Here is a 17305-nt window from a genome sequence, read left to right as displayed (position 1 = left end):
AGATGTTAACTTTGGTTAGTCTTAAGGCCCATTTAGACGCAACGATTCTCGCTCAAAATTCGCTCAAAGCCGTCTTTTGAGCGATAACCGTTGCATCTAAATGCATGGACATCGTGCAGTTTTCGTGTACGAGTCTTTCCTCGCTCAATTCTAGTTTTCTTGAATTGAGTGATGAACTCTTATCAGCAATGCAGGCTGTTATCACAGTCGGCAGCGTTGCTAAGATTCTTTCAGCTCGCATCCCTCTGGTAGTTCATAGCGGGACGCGAGCTGTAAGCGCGGAGAACAATACAGCTGTTTGGTTATGCAGAACATCTGTATTGTTCAACGCGTGATAGCAGTGGTATCCCACTCTGCCAGCATAGCTCTTAAGTAGCTACTTAGCTACTATAGATTGTGCAAAGATGATTGCTCAAAACTGTCACTCAAACCGTCCTTTGAGCGATCATCTGTGTGTGTATATGGGGTCTAAACTTCTTAAGGAAAGTGCTTTAGGACTTTGCAGACTTTCAGTTAATCAGTTAATCAACACACAAAGCAGTTTTGACACCTAATTACCAAACTTATAACAAAGGACAAACAACATCAATACACATTCCTTAGTACTTTTACACATAGCGGGAAATTGCTCGCCCCAGGGAAAGAGCAAACAATGACACATTTTTGCTTGTTCATTCGGGTGGTCAGTTTGAACACAGAGTTAAATCGTTTATTCTTTGTAACCGGATCGTTCAGTCACTCGGTTCACTGTGCCAGCGAATGAGAACGACTGAACGATCTGTGTTCAAACCGAACGATTAGTGAACGAACCAACAATGATTTTCATGCTTGCATGAAATCAACGATTAGCAAATTAATTATCATTCATCGTTCGCTTGTTTACACTGAACAATTAGTGTTCACATTCAAACGATCCAGCGATTTTCTTTTCTGTGAACGCTAATCGTTCCGTGTAATACAATGTATCCGGAGGATCAATCCTCACTGGACAATCTGACAATCGTTTATGGCTAATCCCCACAAAGATAATATAAATTATATTAATACTATACTGTTATTAATCACTTTGATGCTAATAGATTTTGTTAGTAGTAGATCTTTGGTATATGCAGGTGTTATCGCTTCAGCTCATTGAACCAATGCAAAAATGGTGATGTATCATTACACATGTTATATATTAAGACACCGTGTACATTGAGAAGCTCTCCCAAGAAATGGCTGCTGATCTTGTGACTGCTGTTGGTTAATCCGAAAAAAAAAAATCAAAAATATAATACATTTTTGTATTTCAGTGAAGTTAAAAAGTAATTCAGGAATGTGGCCTAAAGCCCTATTAAAAATAAGGAGTTGAGGTTCTGGTTTGGCATTTCACTTTAGGTGCAATCACTGAGAAGCATATGCATCTTAAGACAGATACAAGATAAAGCAATTTAGCAGCAAGGCCTCAAGCATCTCTTGCTTTTTAAGAGATGTGGAAAATTGTAGAAAGTTGTTGTTTTTGGGAGAAGGCATGGATCCATACAGCAGAGCTTTATCTTACTCTAATCGTCTGCAATTCCATAACATTGTGCATAGTACATTTAATTTCAAATGTCGGATAAAATAACCTAATGCAGGTACAGTGTGCGGCTTGAATGAAGGATGCGTCTTACATCTTCTCTCAGTGCTGGGTATCACTAGCATTCACTTGTCCTTTCGTGCAAAATAAAATGATCACTTTCTTTTGCGTTTTCCTCTTCGTTTTCTTTTCCTGGCATTTTCTCTTCGATTCCACTGTTGTCTGAGACATCGTCTTCATCTTCCTCATCTTCTTCATGGTTTTTCGTTTTGCCTTCTACACTATTTCTTATCCCATATGCAAAATATATCAGGAAACCTTAAAAACAAGAGAACAATTAAAATTTGTATACATTAAGTGGTACACTTACTATATATACACACTGAACGATCGCTGCATTAGGGACAATAATAGGTTGGTCCACGTTTTTGGGTGATCACGACTTTCAGATTTCGGGAAATACGTTCCACAAGATAGAGAACATACTGAACTCTGCAGCTGCTCCATCACCTTTCCAGCATATTCCAATGTTCAGTGGGGTTACAGTCCAGTAGGTTTGTTCGTCAAGGCAGTGTGGAGAATTCATTTTTGTGTTCCCCCAACCATTTCCTAGTGATCTGAGCTTTATGACACAAGGCGATGTCCTGTTGAAAGGTGGAACTATGGTTGGGGAAGACTTCCTGAAAATATGGGTGTAGATGGTCAGCTGACAGGTCCCTGTAGCAGTCACCCTTTAGTGATTGTGGTATGATAACCAACGATCCTAGGTTATGCCAGGAAAACTCTTCCCAGACCATGACACCACCACCATCTGCCTGTAGAACCCCAGTGATGTACCCAGAGGATATTGCTTCATGCTGTTTACACATCCGTATGATTCAGCAGAAAATGGGACCCATCACTCCAGACAACCATCTGCCAAGTGTCCAATTTCCATTGGCATCTTTCCTGGTCTCATTCGACGTGGTGTAGGCAATGATGGGAAGTCAGCAATGGCACTCTTGTCATTTTTCAGCTATTAAACCCCAATTAACACAAGGTATGCTGCATGATCATTGTGGAAATCTGTCTAACTTTCCCACTGTTGTAGTGCTGGGTCAGTTGGTGCACTGTGAGATATTGTTGAGATATCAGACGTACTACCTGACGCTCGCCTCTAGGATCAACCACATGTCTCGCCACTGTGTCGTCTTCTGTTGGATATCTGTCCATGGTCTGAGCAGCCATTGGTACACTTTTAATACCATGGTTCAGCCAAGAAGTGCAATTGTTTCAGAAATACTGGCACCACAACTCTGGGCACCAACAATCTGCCCACGGTGAAAGTCGCTTAAGTCACCATGTTTGCCTATGACTGCCAAATGTTGCTTTTTACTGCAGGAGAGGTCAGCACATGTCTAAGAGTGGATAGTGATGCAGCCATCATATAGTACCTCCTTACTAAGCACAAGATGTAAAGCTCCAGCTATTCCTAATGCAGTGGTCGTTCAGTTTATAGTTTAATAAAGAAATATATTAGAGGGGTTATCTGAAGAAATTGTGTTATTCCCTATCCACAGGATAGCACACAACTTTCTGATTAGAGGGATTTAGACTGCTGAGACCCCCACAGATAGTGAAAATTGGGGTCCTGATATACATTAAATGAATGCAGTGATAGACGTGTACTCCCTCGTCTTTATTTCAATGGGACTGCCAGAAATGGCCAAGTTTAGGTACTTGGCTATCTCCAGCAGTCCCACCGAAATGAATAAAGCAGTAATGTGCATGCATGACCTTTGTTCAATTCATTTGGGTACCTTTGCAACCCTCGTTCTCGCAATCGGTGGTGTTCTTAACTATTATCCTGCATTGAGCAGGGGGTTGGGCCAGATGACCCTGGAGGTCCCTTCCAACTCTATGATTAGGTCTTCATGAGCAGATAATTAAATTTCCCCTTTTCTACAGAATAGGGAATAACTTTGTAGGACAACCCCTTGATGAAATATATCCGTGATACTTAAGGTGCGGTTATTTTCTAACAGTAAAATAATTTTTAAGATTCTAAATACAGACACTGTGTCAGGAGGGGACTTGCGGTTGTCGGCAGGGGTGCACTGCGCGGGCGTGGTGGTGTCGCCCGGGGGTCGCCAAGGCTGGTTTGCGCCCGGACCGGTGTCAGACGTGGGGTCCGCGGCGCTGCTGGGCGGTGTCTCTGCGGCCGGGCCTAGAGTTCTCCTGTTAGGGGGCGCAGCCTGAGGAGGGCCTGGCTATATGCATCACCGGCCAGCGTGCCACCGAGTCTCGCCCCACCTAGGCAGGGCTTTTGGTATTTAGCTCCACTGACACTATCAGTCCCTGCCAGTGTTTGCTTATGTCTTCAGCTAACACCTGCCCTGTTGCTAGTTTGTCTGCTCACCTAGTTTGCTCAGATCTGGTCCTTGCCTTTCCTTTGGTTTCTTTTCAGTACTTTGTGGTTACTTTACATTGTTTTTCCTTGTATATATTTACTCTGTCATTCTGGTTAGTTGATCTCTCCTGTCCCTGTCCCCAGGTTCCCTTCAGTGCAGAGTATGAACCGCCGCCCAGTTGTCGCCCTGGGGTTTAGCCCAGGGGGGCAAGTAGGTAGGGACAGGGGAGAGGGTTGGTTGTAGAGACTTTCAGTCTTCCGTTCCTAACCGACCCTGACACACTGTATAAGTAAGAATTCTACATCCTTACAATTCCAGGATTGGTGAGAGTTCTACAGTGTACTTTAACACTGTATTAAAGAAAGAAACCTAAAAATTCAGTTATGAGTGTAGTGAGCACCAACTCCAGATCTACTCATAAGTCATAACCACAGGATTTCATGAAGCTTAAAGTGACCCTCCTGGCTTGGAGAAACAAAGATGTTATTAAACAATGCTGCATAAATGATGGACAATGAGCTGAACGATCATCATTCAGTGTAAATAGCAGCTGTTCAGTACTGAACGGCCGCTATGTTAAGTCAATGGAGAGGGGTGGGGAGAGCAAGGGGAGAAATCTCTAGCCGCCGCACTGTGAGCCAGTGATACTAGCTCCCGTGCAGCGGCACAAGAGCAAGTGTGTGTGGGGACGAGTGTCGGGCATCGTTTGCCCGGCATTTGTCCCATCTAAATGGGACTTACGACAGTACATGCCGCTTTGACTAGCCAGTGGTGCTTATGTGGTCAGCCTTGGTTCATCAAAGTAAGTGTAGTGTCTTAGACTAATGATGCATATTAATACACAATGTGCATCACACAGTGCAGCCATCTTCGTTTCTCCAGGCCCGGAAGATCACTTTACAAGGGACCATGATTAAGAAACACTAACCAATATATAGATAATCAGTTGTCTGGTGGTACAAAATCTATATAATCGAGTACAAATCAAGGTCATTATATGCACAACATTAAAAAGCTACATGTGCTCTTGTCTAATAGCCAGTGAGCTGAAATTCAGTCTTTCAGAGCATGAACTTCAGATTATAACTAATTACAGGTACAAAATCCAACACAGTAAATCATTTTTCTAACCACCGGATAACCTCTTAAAAGCTGAACAAAAGAATATGACTAATTAATGGTAACAGTCAGGAAAAACTGTTGGAAATGTACATTTTGGCCAACTAGAATCTCATGTTTACGGCCAAGATCTGGAGACTCTATTGGCAGGGACCTCGGAATGCAAAATTACTGTAAAAGGGAAAAACTGGACACTTTTTCTCTTTCTGACTAACAAACTAGTGGCTATACAGAACAAAGAAATATATGACTGTTACGTTAACTTTTTCAAGGAAATAGATTGACAGCTAATTTGCTTCCCTCGTGCCTGAGACTGATAGCTGAAACAGCTCTTCCACAAAAAAACAAATCTGTATCTCACCTGCTGGACCCTGTGAGAATAAAGCTGGGTGTACAAAGTCAATAAATGTTATGGTACTATAGTCTGAAATTTTCTGCAGGATCAGTCAACAGCTTAAAGGCTATGTACACCGTTGCATTTTTGCATTTATTTGTTTAAATCGTGATTTATGAAATGAAGAATTTTGTAATTGGTTTTTATTAAAAATTTTGGTTTGTTTGATTTCTATGCTTGTATTTCCAAGGAACTGCAGACTGGAGGACTGAAATCTGAGCAAACTTTGTCAGTCAGAGTAAACTGACAGCTCCTTCCCTAGCTTGCTTTACTGTTGTGAACCTGAATTCATTGCCTTTCCACTGAGCTATTACACAGGGCTGTATGATAGTGCTGTGGTGAAAGTGGAGGGGTGGAGGGGATCAGGACGACAGAGAACAAAGCTACTTTTACAGGGGGCTGTAATTCTGGGTGAATTTTCTGCTCTTATAAGCAGTGAGGGTAAACAGGACCAGCAGCTACTCAGAGGGTGAAACAGCTGTGCAGTATTGAGAGGGTGTGGTTATGCTACACAGCCACTGAAAGAGGAGAATGGAGGGGCAACTGAACTTGTACACCTTCATGAGGGAGACCCACTGATCAGTACTGGGAATACCCCTGAGTTAGACACTTGAATGTAGGACACAAATATGAGGCTTTCTAAATGCAGGAGAAGGAAAACTCAATGTAAAAAAAACAACCCAGATAAGTACATAATTTTTAGATATGAGTAAGGTATGAGTGTATTGGTTTGTTGTGCACAAAGGTTTCCATAGCCTTGAATGTGTATGGTGTCAGTCATAATTATCCTCAACAGCAGTTGTGATTCTTTACACACCTTGGAATAGCTTTCTGGTAAATTAAGCAGCCTTATTAACCACTGGGTATGACAGAAAACTAGTGGTGTTTAATTAATTTACCATAGGAAATTATGTAAACTATGACTCCTATGCTGGAATTACCATAGTAGTTATCATTTTCCGAAATATTGCTAAACACAGCTGCAGAATAATGCTAAGTGAAGAATGCTGTAAGTTCTAAACCTTACATTGTCACTGCCTTACTAAATTAGGCCAAATTATGCCAATCTCTGCATATACGGTATGACATTTTTAGATAGCTGACCAGTGCCATAGTTAAAGTTTGATAATTTATCCTATGCCGAACCCTACCACTTGACCAAGAGGTCAGAAGAGCCAAGAAGGGAAAGAGAATTCTTAGCTCAACAGCAACAAAGTTAATATTATAGTTTTCCAAAAACTCACATTTTCATCTTTTGGTTCGTATTAACCTTTGAGACAATTTGCTTGCTTTTTGTATGGGGCAGTTTTAGATGGAAATATGAACTGATAATATATATCCAGGTTAAAAAAATTCCAATGACTTCAGACAGTAATATTACTTACCAAGAGCCATCCAAATACTAAATCTGATCCACGTGTCTCCACTCAACTGTACCATTAAGTACACATTTACCAGGACACTAAAAACAGGCAGAAAAGGTAGAAGTGGGACCTGTAGGGTAAAAAAGTAGAAGATTAAAAAAAAAAATTCTTGTATTTTCTTTTTACTAGCTGCATGTATTAAACAACCACTAATTACTCCTCTAGTAAATCCAGACAAAATGTTGTGTCTGACCAGACGGAAGTGCTTTTGGCTAGGGCTACATTGCCACACGTGTTGTGTGACACAGTCTCAAAAAATGTGCTCAACCAAATTATTTGGGCGATCTGACTGTGACATGCTGTCATGTGACTATTTCTGAACTGCAGTTTGGCTGTTCAAGAACAGCCAAATTGAAGACAGGTTGCAGGCAACTTAGAACTTATTCACAGGAGCATACATACGCAGCTATTTAGCCACATATATACATCAGACTAAAATTGAAGCATTGCATTCCAATGTATTCATTCATATGAGCGATTTTTAGGCACGTAAAAAAATTGCACCGTGAAAAATAGAACATTGGTAACTGAAATCGGTGACTGATTTTATACGCTGCCGGAAAGGATAGGTCTTGCCCTATTTTTTCCAGATATATGCTGGAGGCTCCCATAGGCTTCTGTGGGAGCTGAAAAAAAAAGGAGGGGAGGGAATTTAGCAGCATCCAGCCCTTGGAAAAAAGACAGCTGGCTCTATTTATTCATTAGAAGTACTTCCGAGGACTTATGCCGACTGGGGGATTTCCAAGCTGCTGTTGATCCAGAGGAAGGCTAAAAAAAAAAACAACAGTGAGGTAGAAGCCAGTTTCCCCATTTGAGGGGGAAAAAAATTCCTTCCTGCCTACAATCTGGCAATTGGAATAATCCCTGGGTCATTGACCCTTCTGTAATCAGTGACAATAACATGTAATATTGTAACACTCAAGAAAGGTGTCCAGGCCCCTCTCAGTCACATGGGCACATCGGCGCCGGTGTACGGGTGCCGATGCGCCCGTGTGACTGAGCCCTTAAACTCTATTATCGAGTTCACCATCACCACGTCCTCAGGAAGAGAGTTCCATAGTCTCACTGTTCTTACAGTAAAGAACCCCCTTCTATGTCGTTGTAGAAAGCTTCTTTCTTCTAGATGTAGAGGATGCCCCCTTGTTACAGTCACAGTCCTGGGTATACATAGATGATGGGAGAGATCTCTATATTGTCCCCTGATATATTTATACAGAGTTATTAGCTCGCCCCCCAGGCATCTTTTTTCTAAAGTAAATAATCCCAATTTAACCTCTCCAGATATTGTAATCCACTCATTTTGTTTACTACTTTAGTTGCCTGCCTTTGTACCTGCTCAAGCTAGGATACGTCCTTCTTGAGTACCGATGCCCAAACCTGTACACAGTATTCCATGTGTGATCTGACCAGCAACTTGTAAAGAGGAAGAACAATGTTCTCATCATGTATCCCTAGACCTCTTTTGATGCACCCCATGATCCCATTTGCCTTGGCAGCAGCTGCCTGACACTGGTTGCTCCAGTTAAGCTTACAGTTAACTAAAATCCCCAAATCCTTTTCCATGTCAGTGTTTCCCAGTGGTTCCCCATGTAGTGTGTAATGGTGACATGTATTTCCTATTCCCATGTGCATAACTTTACATTAATCAGTGTTACACTTCATTTGCCACTTTTCTGCCCAAGCTCCCAACTTATCCAGATCCATTTGCAACCATGTTCTGTTCTCTCTTCTACCTCTAAGTACCACCCCTTCTCTTTATGCTTGTCATATTAACAGGAACCTGGTGTAAATGGTTTAATATATCCCCCTCCTCCCCCACATATATCAATAGCGAGGACAATAAGTTATAGCGACACATTAGTGCCTAGAAATAGAGTAAGTCACAATCATGAGCAGGATATGCACACGCTAGTAATGACTGATGAAAGTCACAAAATTTGGCACACTATTTATGCTACGTGAATTGAGTTTTTCATGTTATTTTTACTGTCCCCCACGATCCAATGAAAATTGGACCTTTTCCTTGATCTGCATTTTTTTCTTTATGGTGTCCCATTAGTGCTTTAAAATGTTGAATGAAACGTTGTATCTCTATGGTCTGGGTTCTGTATTAAGGGTTGCCTTTATTAGGGCGTATTCACAAGGGTGACAGAAGATGGACAGAACTCGCATGGGAAAAGAACTCATACATTTGAATAGGTTAATTCACATGAGCTATTTTTCTGACTGATAGTCTGAGTTAGAAAAATCGTTGTCTGCCCTATTTTTGCAGATTCTAGTTCAAGAATTGCCCAATATGTTCTATGGTAGCATTAAAAAAAATGCATTACAGTTAAATGCCATGTGATTTGCATGCAATTTCCATGTGAGTGCGATGCATTTTAAACACATTTTCCTATGGGGACCATATGAAAAATACAATGAGGAAGTATAGAGCTGAGAAAAACACAATAAAAATGCATGTTTTTCATGCACATAAAAAAATACATGAAATTATCATTGAAAATGGTCAGTTTTTCACTGACCAAAACCGCACTTGCCCATGTGAATACAGCCTAAGGGCTCCTGCAAACTTGCGTTTTTCTTGCACATTTTTTCACGCGATATTGCTGCGTTTTTTTCACGTGATTGTCAATGGGACTTTCTAATGTTAAAAACGCATCGCACAAAAATTGTAAAGCACAAACTTGTGATACGTTTTTAACATTAGAAAGTCCCAATGACAATCGTGTGAAAAAAACTTGCAAGAAAAACACAAGTGTGCAGGAGCCCTTAACGTCTAAAATAAGTGCTTCAAGCATCTTTTTACTTCTCTATATAGATTCTTAACACAAGACTACAACATATATAGTCCCAAGATTACCATAAAAGTGATTCTGTGCGGGTTCTGAGGTTGTCTCCAGATGACTAAAACAATCATTATGATGAGTATGATGAATATACTAAGAAGTGCGATACTCCACGCCTCCAGATTCCCTATGGCTTGGACTGCATATGTAGTAAGGACACTCAGTGCACAAATTAGCAATGCTGCAAATAGAAAAACAGATAAAACAGAATTTTTATTTTAATATCATGAGCCAAACCTAAAATGTGAGAAGCTTATACTTTATCACTTTATTGAACATTTACTGTGCTAGTCCGGAGAAAAATAAGATGCTATGTATTATACAGTTTCAGATTGGGATTCCATCTCCAGGTGAACATAGTAACATAGGCCAGAAAAAAAGGCATATATGTCCATCCAGTTGAGCTTATTATCCCCCAATGTTGATCAGGAGAAAGACAAAGAACCCCACTGAAGTAGAAGCCAATTTTCCTCATTTTACCCGTTTAGTGGCAGGTTTATTATTACCATATTATGGCAGGGAAATCTCTGGGGCTTGCTGCACTGAGTGTGCAGTAAAAACCCCAGAAGATTTCAGATGACAGCTCAGTGCTCTGCACAGTTCAGCACTAGAGCTGTCCACGGAAATCTTTCGGGGTTTAACTGCATAGTTAGTGCAGCAAGCCCTGGAGATTTTCTAGGCATGCCACTAAAGGGCTTAAGGGAAAAAAATTCTTCCCATCTCCAAGTCTAGCAGTCGGAATAATCCCTGGATCAACAACCCTGCAATATGAGGGAAGGGTTGCAATTTAAAGAGAACCTGTCAGCGATATTTAGTCCCCCAGTATTTAGGTGGCTTGTGAGATGAATTCGACCTGTGGAATGTAAATCAAGCTAAGCGTGAGATGGGCCAATGTGACTGTTTGGGAGAGAGGCTCCACCCCTATGACTGCTTACTGCTGTCTGAATACAGTGTTTCAAGTTATAGTTCTGCCTGATGCCAAATCTGCTACAAGAATGAAGATCACTATTAGGAAGCCATCACCATCCTGGATAAGAGGTTGTGTTAGTTAGGTGTGCTAAATACTGCTGACAGCTTCCATCTAGGTTCACATTCCACAACAGAGACTACTAACACCAGTTTATCGTCCAGAGGGCCCTCACCATTAGCTAAACCAAGTGGGATCTCAAGCAGGAGACACTGCCCCTGCCACTATGACATGATGAGCAAACTTTTTAAACTCTGAAGCGCCGGTGTTCATTGCCCAGCACCCCTGTTGTTTGATTTTCGAGCCAACAAGTATGTTTTTTCCCCTCACTGTTTTCAATTGGGACAATTTCTAGTGGTTTCCAGTACACCGCCTTACCATTCAGCTTTTTCAGCTGCATTAGGGTCTGTTCACATTAGCGTTAGAGGTTCTGTTTGGAACCTCTGTCATTGAATTCCGGTAAAAAATGGGACAAAATAGTCCTCTATACAGCACTCTTTCGTCCTGCTAAATACTGTCCGGTTGAAGACTGAACAGACTCCATCATAGTAAATGTGGTCCGGGACAAGATTAGACTTTTTATTGATCTCATGATTGCAACTACCCTGTATCCCCCCAAATATCACATTATAGCATTTTCAAATGAGTAGCCCAAGGAAAATTTTAGGTAGCGACATGGCATTACCCTTGTAAAGATGCATGTAGTCAGTACCATATACATAATCTTACCGAGAAGCCCCACAAGTATGCTAACCACAGAGGCGGACTGTTCTGTTGGTAGGCTGGGGGGATGCAGAAGGGAGTAAAAGCTTAATCTTTGTTCTTGTAGGATAATAATTTGGGATTCGTTCATCATTGATTCTCTCTCTGATGTGGATAGCATTTCTTTATCTGGAACGCATTTAGGCTTCTCATAACCGAGGCCGGGCTGGTACCTACATAAAGATTCATACATCAGAATTGTACATGATGAGAATTGTAGTCGGCATCTTATAATACACTGCAGAAGTGAAACACTAAGTAGAATAAGAGGCAAACATTAAACAGTCGTATGCATATTTACCAGGTTTCCCTAATTGTTACCCAATTCCCGTTGCCTCTGGCATACAGTACCCTTCTCTTTGCACAAGCCATTGGATATGGTTACTGAATTATAATATTACTCATAGAAATCTCCAAAGTTTATCCATTACCATGATTTACTAATAACTGCTCCCCATAATTTTCTCTACCTAGTAATTTATAGGATATTCAGTAACCTGGAAGATGCTGAAGTACATGGTCATATATTGAGCCCCTTTAACATTTGGGAAGTTGTTCTTACAATTACTTAGTTTTCAATGACCATAACAATAATTTCCACAGTATAAATGCAAGAAAAGACCAACGATAAATGCTAACAATATAAAAAAATAGGCAATTACGTACGTATAAGTACACCCTTATATTACTAAAAATGGCAGAGTAAAGGGGAATGTCTGGAAAATGGATTTTTTTATAATGAGATATTGATATTATATTAATGACTTATTCTCAGGACGGGTCATCGATATCAGATTGCTGCAATTCCCAGCACCTCCAGCCAGGGCCTCTTTGTTGTATACCAAGCACAGTGCTGTACATTGTGTTGTGGCAATGTCTGGTATTACAGATCAATTCCATTCACTTGAATAGGACTGAGCTGAAGAAAGGTAATGTAACTGATGGGTGCTATGTCACAGGCCAAACAAGAGGCTTCAGCACTCACCCAAGTGCCATGGCCCCTTCAAGAAGCTGATCAGTGGGGGTGTCGGGATTCAGACCGCCACCAATCTGATAATGAGGACAAATCCTAAAAATAGGTAATCAATATTTAATTCAAAAATAACCCCTTTAACCCTTTTTTTAAAACAATACCAGAAAAACCCACTTTTTTGTGCTCTTTCCCCCATTTGCATAAGAAAAATGTAAATCTCACATATTTGGTATCATCATATATGTAACGACCCATACAATAAATTGAACACACTATTTATCCTGCACATCAAAAAACGCAAGAAAGAAAACTCTATAAAACCAGGCCAAATACTTCTTCATTTTGCCTCCCAATAAAACACAAGCGTGCTAAAAAAAAAAGCCATATCTACCCCCAAATAGTACTGATAAAAACCGCAGCTCGTCGTGCGAAAAACAAGCCCTCAGGGAGCTCTTTCCCTGGAAAAATTAAAAAGTTTTAGGACTTTGAATGCAGCGATGTAGAGAAAAAAAAAATTTCCGAAAAATGTTTTTATTGTGGAAAAACATAAAAAAACTTATTTTTGGTATTGTCATAATCTAACTGACCCCCGGAAAAAAATGGAGATGAAAATCCCCCAAAAATCCTCATTATGCCCAAAATATGCTTACTAACCCCATGTCCTTAAGGGGTTAATAAGCAAGAGCTGCATTGCCTATGCCTGGTAATAACAGTCTTAGCATCCTGTATATTGTCAATGGAGATTGGGGACGTTCTGTGGCCTGTGCAGATGTAATTTTTCAGGTAGGGGGAGGAGGTAAGCTGTGACCATCACCTATTGTGATCCTATGTTATCTATACATAGGTGTTACCTTTCACTATAACCCTGCTTGTGATGATAATGAGATGACTGCTAAAAAGTTTTCTCTACAGAACATGCAGTGTTAGACTATTATTAGGCTTAGTGGTGAGTGTGAGTACTGCAAGAAATTTAGATTTTTTTTTCTTCAAAATATAGATCAGGACATTGTGAATTAAAAAAATACATAATCAAAAATTCTTAAAAAAATATGTTGAAAGGGGTTGTTTGAAGAATACATGTTATGCCCTATCCACTTGCTGATCAGTACGGGGCCTTACCGCTGAGACGCCCAACTATCTTGGGAACAGGGAATGCGTGTACCCATCTGCCTGTCACTGCTGGAGTCACTTAGTACCCCCACAGTGACATCAGAATGAATGCATCACTGGCCAAGCACCACGCTCCATTAATTCCCATGGGGCTGACGGAAATAGCTGAGCACTCGCCGCTTCGCTGTCTCTGCAGTCCCATTGAAAGTGAATGGAGTATCAGTGCGCTTGCTGAACAAGCACTCCATTCAATCTCTTCCTTACTGCAGGGGGTACAGTAAGTTCACAGAAAGGAGTACAAGGGGCCCCGATCTCCAGATGTCTCAGCAGTGAGACCCCCGTGAACAGCAAGTTATCCCTTATCCTGTGGGTAGGCGGTTACTTGTAATCTTGGTACAACCCCTTTAGCATGAAACGTTGATTTATACAATAGGTTAATTTCTGATGACACAATCCCTTTACATGTGTAAAAACAGAGTTAAAATGCAATGTAAATAATCTTCTTTTGTTTGTCTCTTTAAACCAAATCAACGCTACTGCCTTATTTTCGAGGTTAATGGCACTGAAGCATAGTAGGTATGTCCTACAGAACTGGACAGCTGTAAGGCCACTTAAGGCAAATTCCCAAGGGGAAGAAAATGAGGGACTTGATATAATGCAAAAACTAGCTAAGAGCGGGCACATGACTGCACTGCGGTAGCCAACTTCAACTTCTCTGCTACAATTCTCACTGATAGTTTGCAGATTTAGACCACCCAATGCAAGAAAGTGTTGAACACAAAGCAAAGCATGGGTCAATAATTCCAGTCATCTCCAGGGAATTACAAGGGAATTAGACCGCACTGAACAAAGGACCTCTTAACCTTGTTTTATATGTTTTGCTGGGACTGTCAGCTAATGAGTGAAGGATCTTTTCTGATAACCTCCCTGCAGTTCTAAAGTGGAATGACTGCAGCTTTGTAACCTCCATATAGCAAAAGATTTGCAGAAATAAACACAATTTCAAAAATAAGCAAGAAACCTTATATTCTTTGCACATCAGAGTGTTTCATTTCCTTGGAAACCTATGGCCAATTTGGCAGGATTAGTGAGATACAGCATATGGAGGTATTGGGCTGCTTCAACTACAATGACTCAATCCTACTATAATACAATTATCAGCGTTTTCTTGGAATGACTACATCTCATCTCTGTCACAATCTGAACAAGAATCATTTACTAAATGACTTCACACTCCAGATATATACATATATATATATATATATATATATATATATTTTATAGCCATAACACCATGGCCTACTGGAAGAAATAATTCTCAGGGCCCCACGCTTCATCAATACACAACTTGTAATTACATTGTAAGCTTTATCATCATTACACATGCAGGATATAACATCAATAGGGATTAATCGATTATTTGTGAACCGTTCCATAAGAAATGAGATGCAGATGAATATGGCATGCACTGTACCGGAGGATGAGGACGCAGGCGGCCACCAGGGAATAGGCCAGGAGGGTTCCAATGGACATCATGTCAACCAGAGCTTTTAGGTCAAACAGAAACGCCATGATAGCTATGAGGGGAAACAATGTCAAGTTTTAGCTTCATCTATATAACAGTAGGATGATTAAAAGTGTGCGAATACATTTAAGGGCACAATCCTGATTATTTGCCCATTTCTTCATGATTATCTTTGTTTTTACTGGATGCCAAGATATTCTGAATGTTGGCTGTTAATTTGATTGATAGTTATAGTAGGTTCTGGCCTAGGAGAGCATGAAGCATACATTGTAATGTACAAATGTCACACAATACATTTGCCTGATGAGAGAATACCACCAATATCTCAAAATGTATTGCACATATTTAAAGTGCTTAAAGGTGTTTATCTACTCCCTGCAGGATTACATGAGCAGAGGTCTATGTAAGGCCGCCTGGAGGCGACCAGGTCAGATCCGCTGCGAGAAATCTCATAGCGGAACCCGACCCGTGCCCCTGCAGGGACCACTGCGGCTCTCACCTTCTCCCGCGGTTTCGGCTCTGGGATGTGCTGGCTCCTGTCCAGCTTGCGCATGCGCAAAGCCGAGCTGGGGCGCCGGGAGTGAAATTTCTGTGCGGGACTCTGCGAGACCTGCACAGAAATACAGCATGCCGCGATTTGTTTTCCGCGTGTGTTTCCACATGGAGAAATCACGGCCGTCTGCATAGGATTGCGCTTTGTAATGCAATCCTATGCAGGTGGGCAGGGGCGGAAATTCTGCGGGAAATCCCGCCGCAGAATTTCCGCCCGTCTGCAGGGGGCCTAAGAGATGTAGGCTTTTACCCACTAGCGTTTTTTTTAATGCTCTGATATCGTTACATTTTTTTTCAATGGAACGTTCTAATGCTAAAATCGCGTCGCGTCAAACTGTAGTTTGAGCGATCATCTTTTAGTCTAAATGACAAAGCCAATCCTTTATTTTGTTACTTCACTCGACTTTGTAAGACTTTCTTTTCCTAGTACATACTATCCTATTCTTGAACAACTTTTTAACAACTGAAAACTATGAAGGGAATTAAGACTGGTGTTTCATACATTAGCCTTAGGCCTCAGTCACACGGGCGTATCGGCACCCGTACACCGGCGCCGATGCGCCCATGTGACTGACACTAGCAGACGGCCGTACCTGAAGACAGCCGTCTCTCTGCAGCGCCGGAGGAAAGAACATGTAACCGGCTTCATTGCCGGTCATGTGTTCTTTCCTCCGGCGCTGCAGAGAGACGGCCGTCTTCAGGTACATCCGTCTCCTTCCTGCAGTCACACGGGCGCATCGGCGCCGGTGTACGGATGCCGATGCGCCCGTGTGACTGAGGCCTTAGTCTGAAGACCACTGGATGAGGCAAATGTATTAGGAGGCACATTCAGTGTATCTTATGCCTACTATGTACCTAAAACAGAAATGTATGGCAGCTCGACTTGGTACTTTATTTCAATTTATGGAGTAAATGATAGTTAATCTTTCAGGATGTCGTTGCCCTAACTACTCTTTTAAGCCCTACTTACTTTTTTTTAAAGAAAAGTGGGTAGAGAGTTGTAAAAGTGCTAACAAGTTCCATATTTTATGCAAGCACAATTTGTGCAAAGGTATGCAACTCTTTTACACCAACATATTGGTGGATGGTCTATCAGAAATTCCCCTCATTTTCTTTATACAATAATATAGCTTTTGTGATTACAAATAACAACCATAAGAAAAGCACAAAGAACAAAATACATGCAAATTACATATATCTGACTTCAACCCCGAAAATTAGTCCGGCATATTAAGCACCATTTAAAGGCATAAATAATCACCATGCTATGTTTATACCTACTCAAGAACATGTTCTATAAACTTATATAAGTGCGTTAGGCCGGTCTCACATGACCCGATTTGAATTGCCGATTCCGCAATCAGCGTCTGCATGGAAAATCTGCAGTAAAACGAAAGCATTGGAATGCATGAACTTTAGATTTTTCCTTCACACTTGCGAATACAAATTACGTATTCCGCAAGCAGAAGAAAAATCGCTGCATACTTTATTTTGCCGCAGAATCCGCATAGATGGCCTCCATTTATCTCAGTGGAGGTGTCCGACCCACAGCCGATACACAATTAGCATTCCGTCTGGGCTGCTGGCACCCGCATCAAACAGAAATGCAAATAAAAAACAAAACTGTACTGCGCATAACCGCCTGCGAGCCTCTATGGTCAATAGAGTTTAATGAGTTACGC

General features: G+C 41.2%; 1 protein-coding gene across 6 annotated transcripts in view; it reads right to left on the bottom strand.

The window, feature by feature from the left end:
- Positions 1-1565: 1565 nt before the first annotated feature.
- Positions 1566-17305, bottom strand: part of SLC7A2 (solute carrier family 7 member 2) — a 110460-nt gene continuing 94720 nt past the window's right edge. For all 6 annotated transcript variants that reach the window (XM_066573399.1, XM_066573395.1, XM_066573393.1 and 3 more), the window contains exons 8-12: positions 15021-15123; positions 11431-11636; positions 9749-9915; positions 6847-6955; positions 1566-1876 (exon numbers count right to left, since the gene is read on the bottom strand). In XM_066573399.1, the coding sequence (XP_066429496.1) occupies positions 1677-1876; positions 6847-6955; positions 9749-9915; positions 11431-11636; positions 15021-15123 (785 nt within the window). In that variant the 3' untranslated portion in view covers positions 1566-1676. The remainder of the gene's footprint in view (positions 1877-6846; positions 6956-9748; positions 9916-11430; positions 11637-15020; positions 15124-17305) is intronic.

This window comes from Eleutherodactylus coqui, chromosome 7 (genome assembly GCF_035609145.1).
Source record: "Eleutherodactylus coqui strain aEleCoq1 chromosome 7, aEleCoq1.hap1, whole genome shotgun sequence".
NCBI lineage: Eukaryota > Metazoa > Chordata > Amphibia > Anura > Eleutherodactylidae > Eleutherodactylus > Eleutherodactylus coqui.
This window is presented reverse-complemented; position numbering and strand designations above follow the sequence as displayed.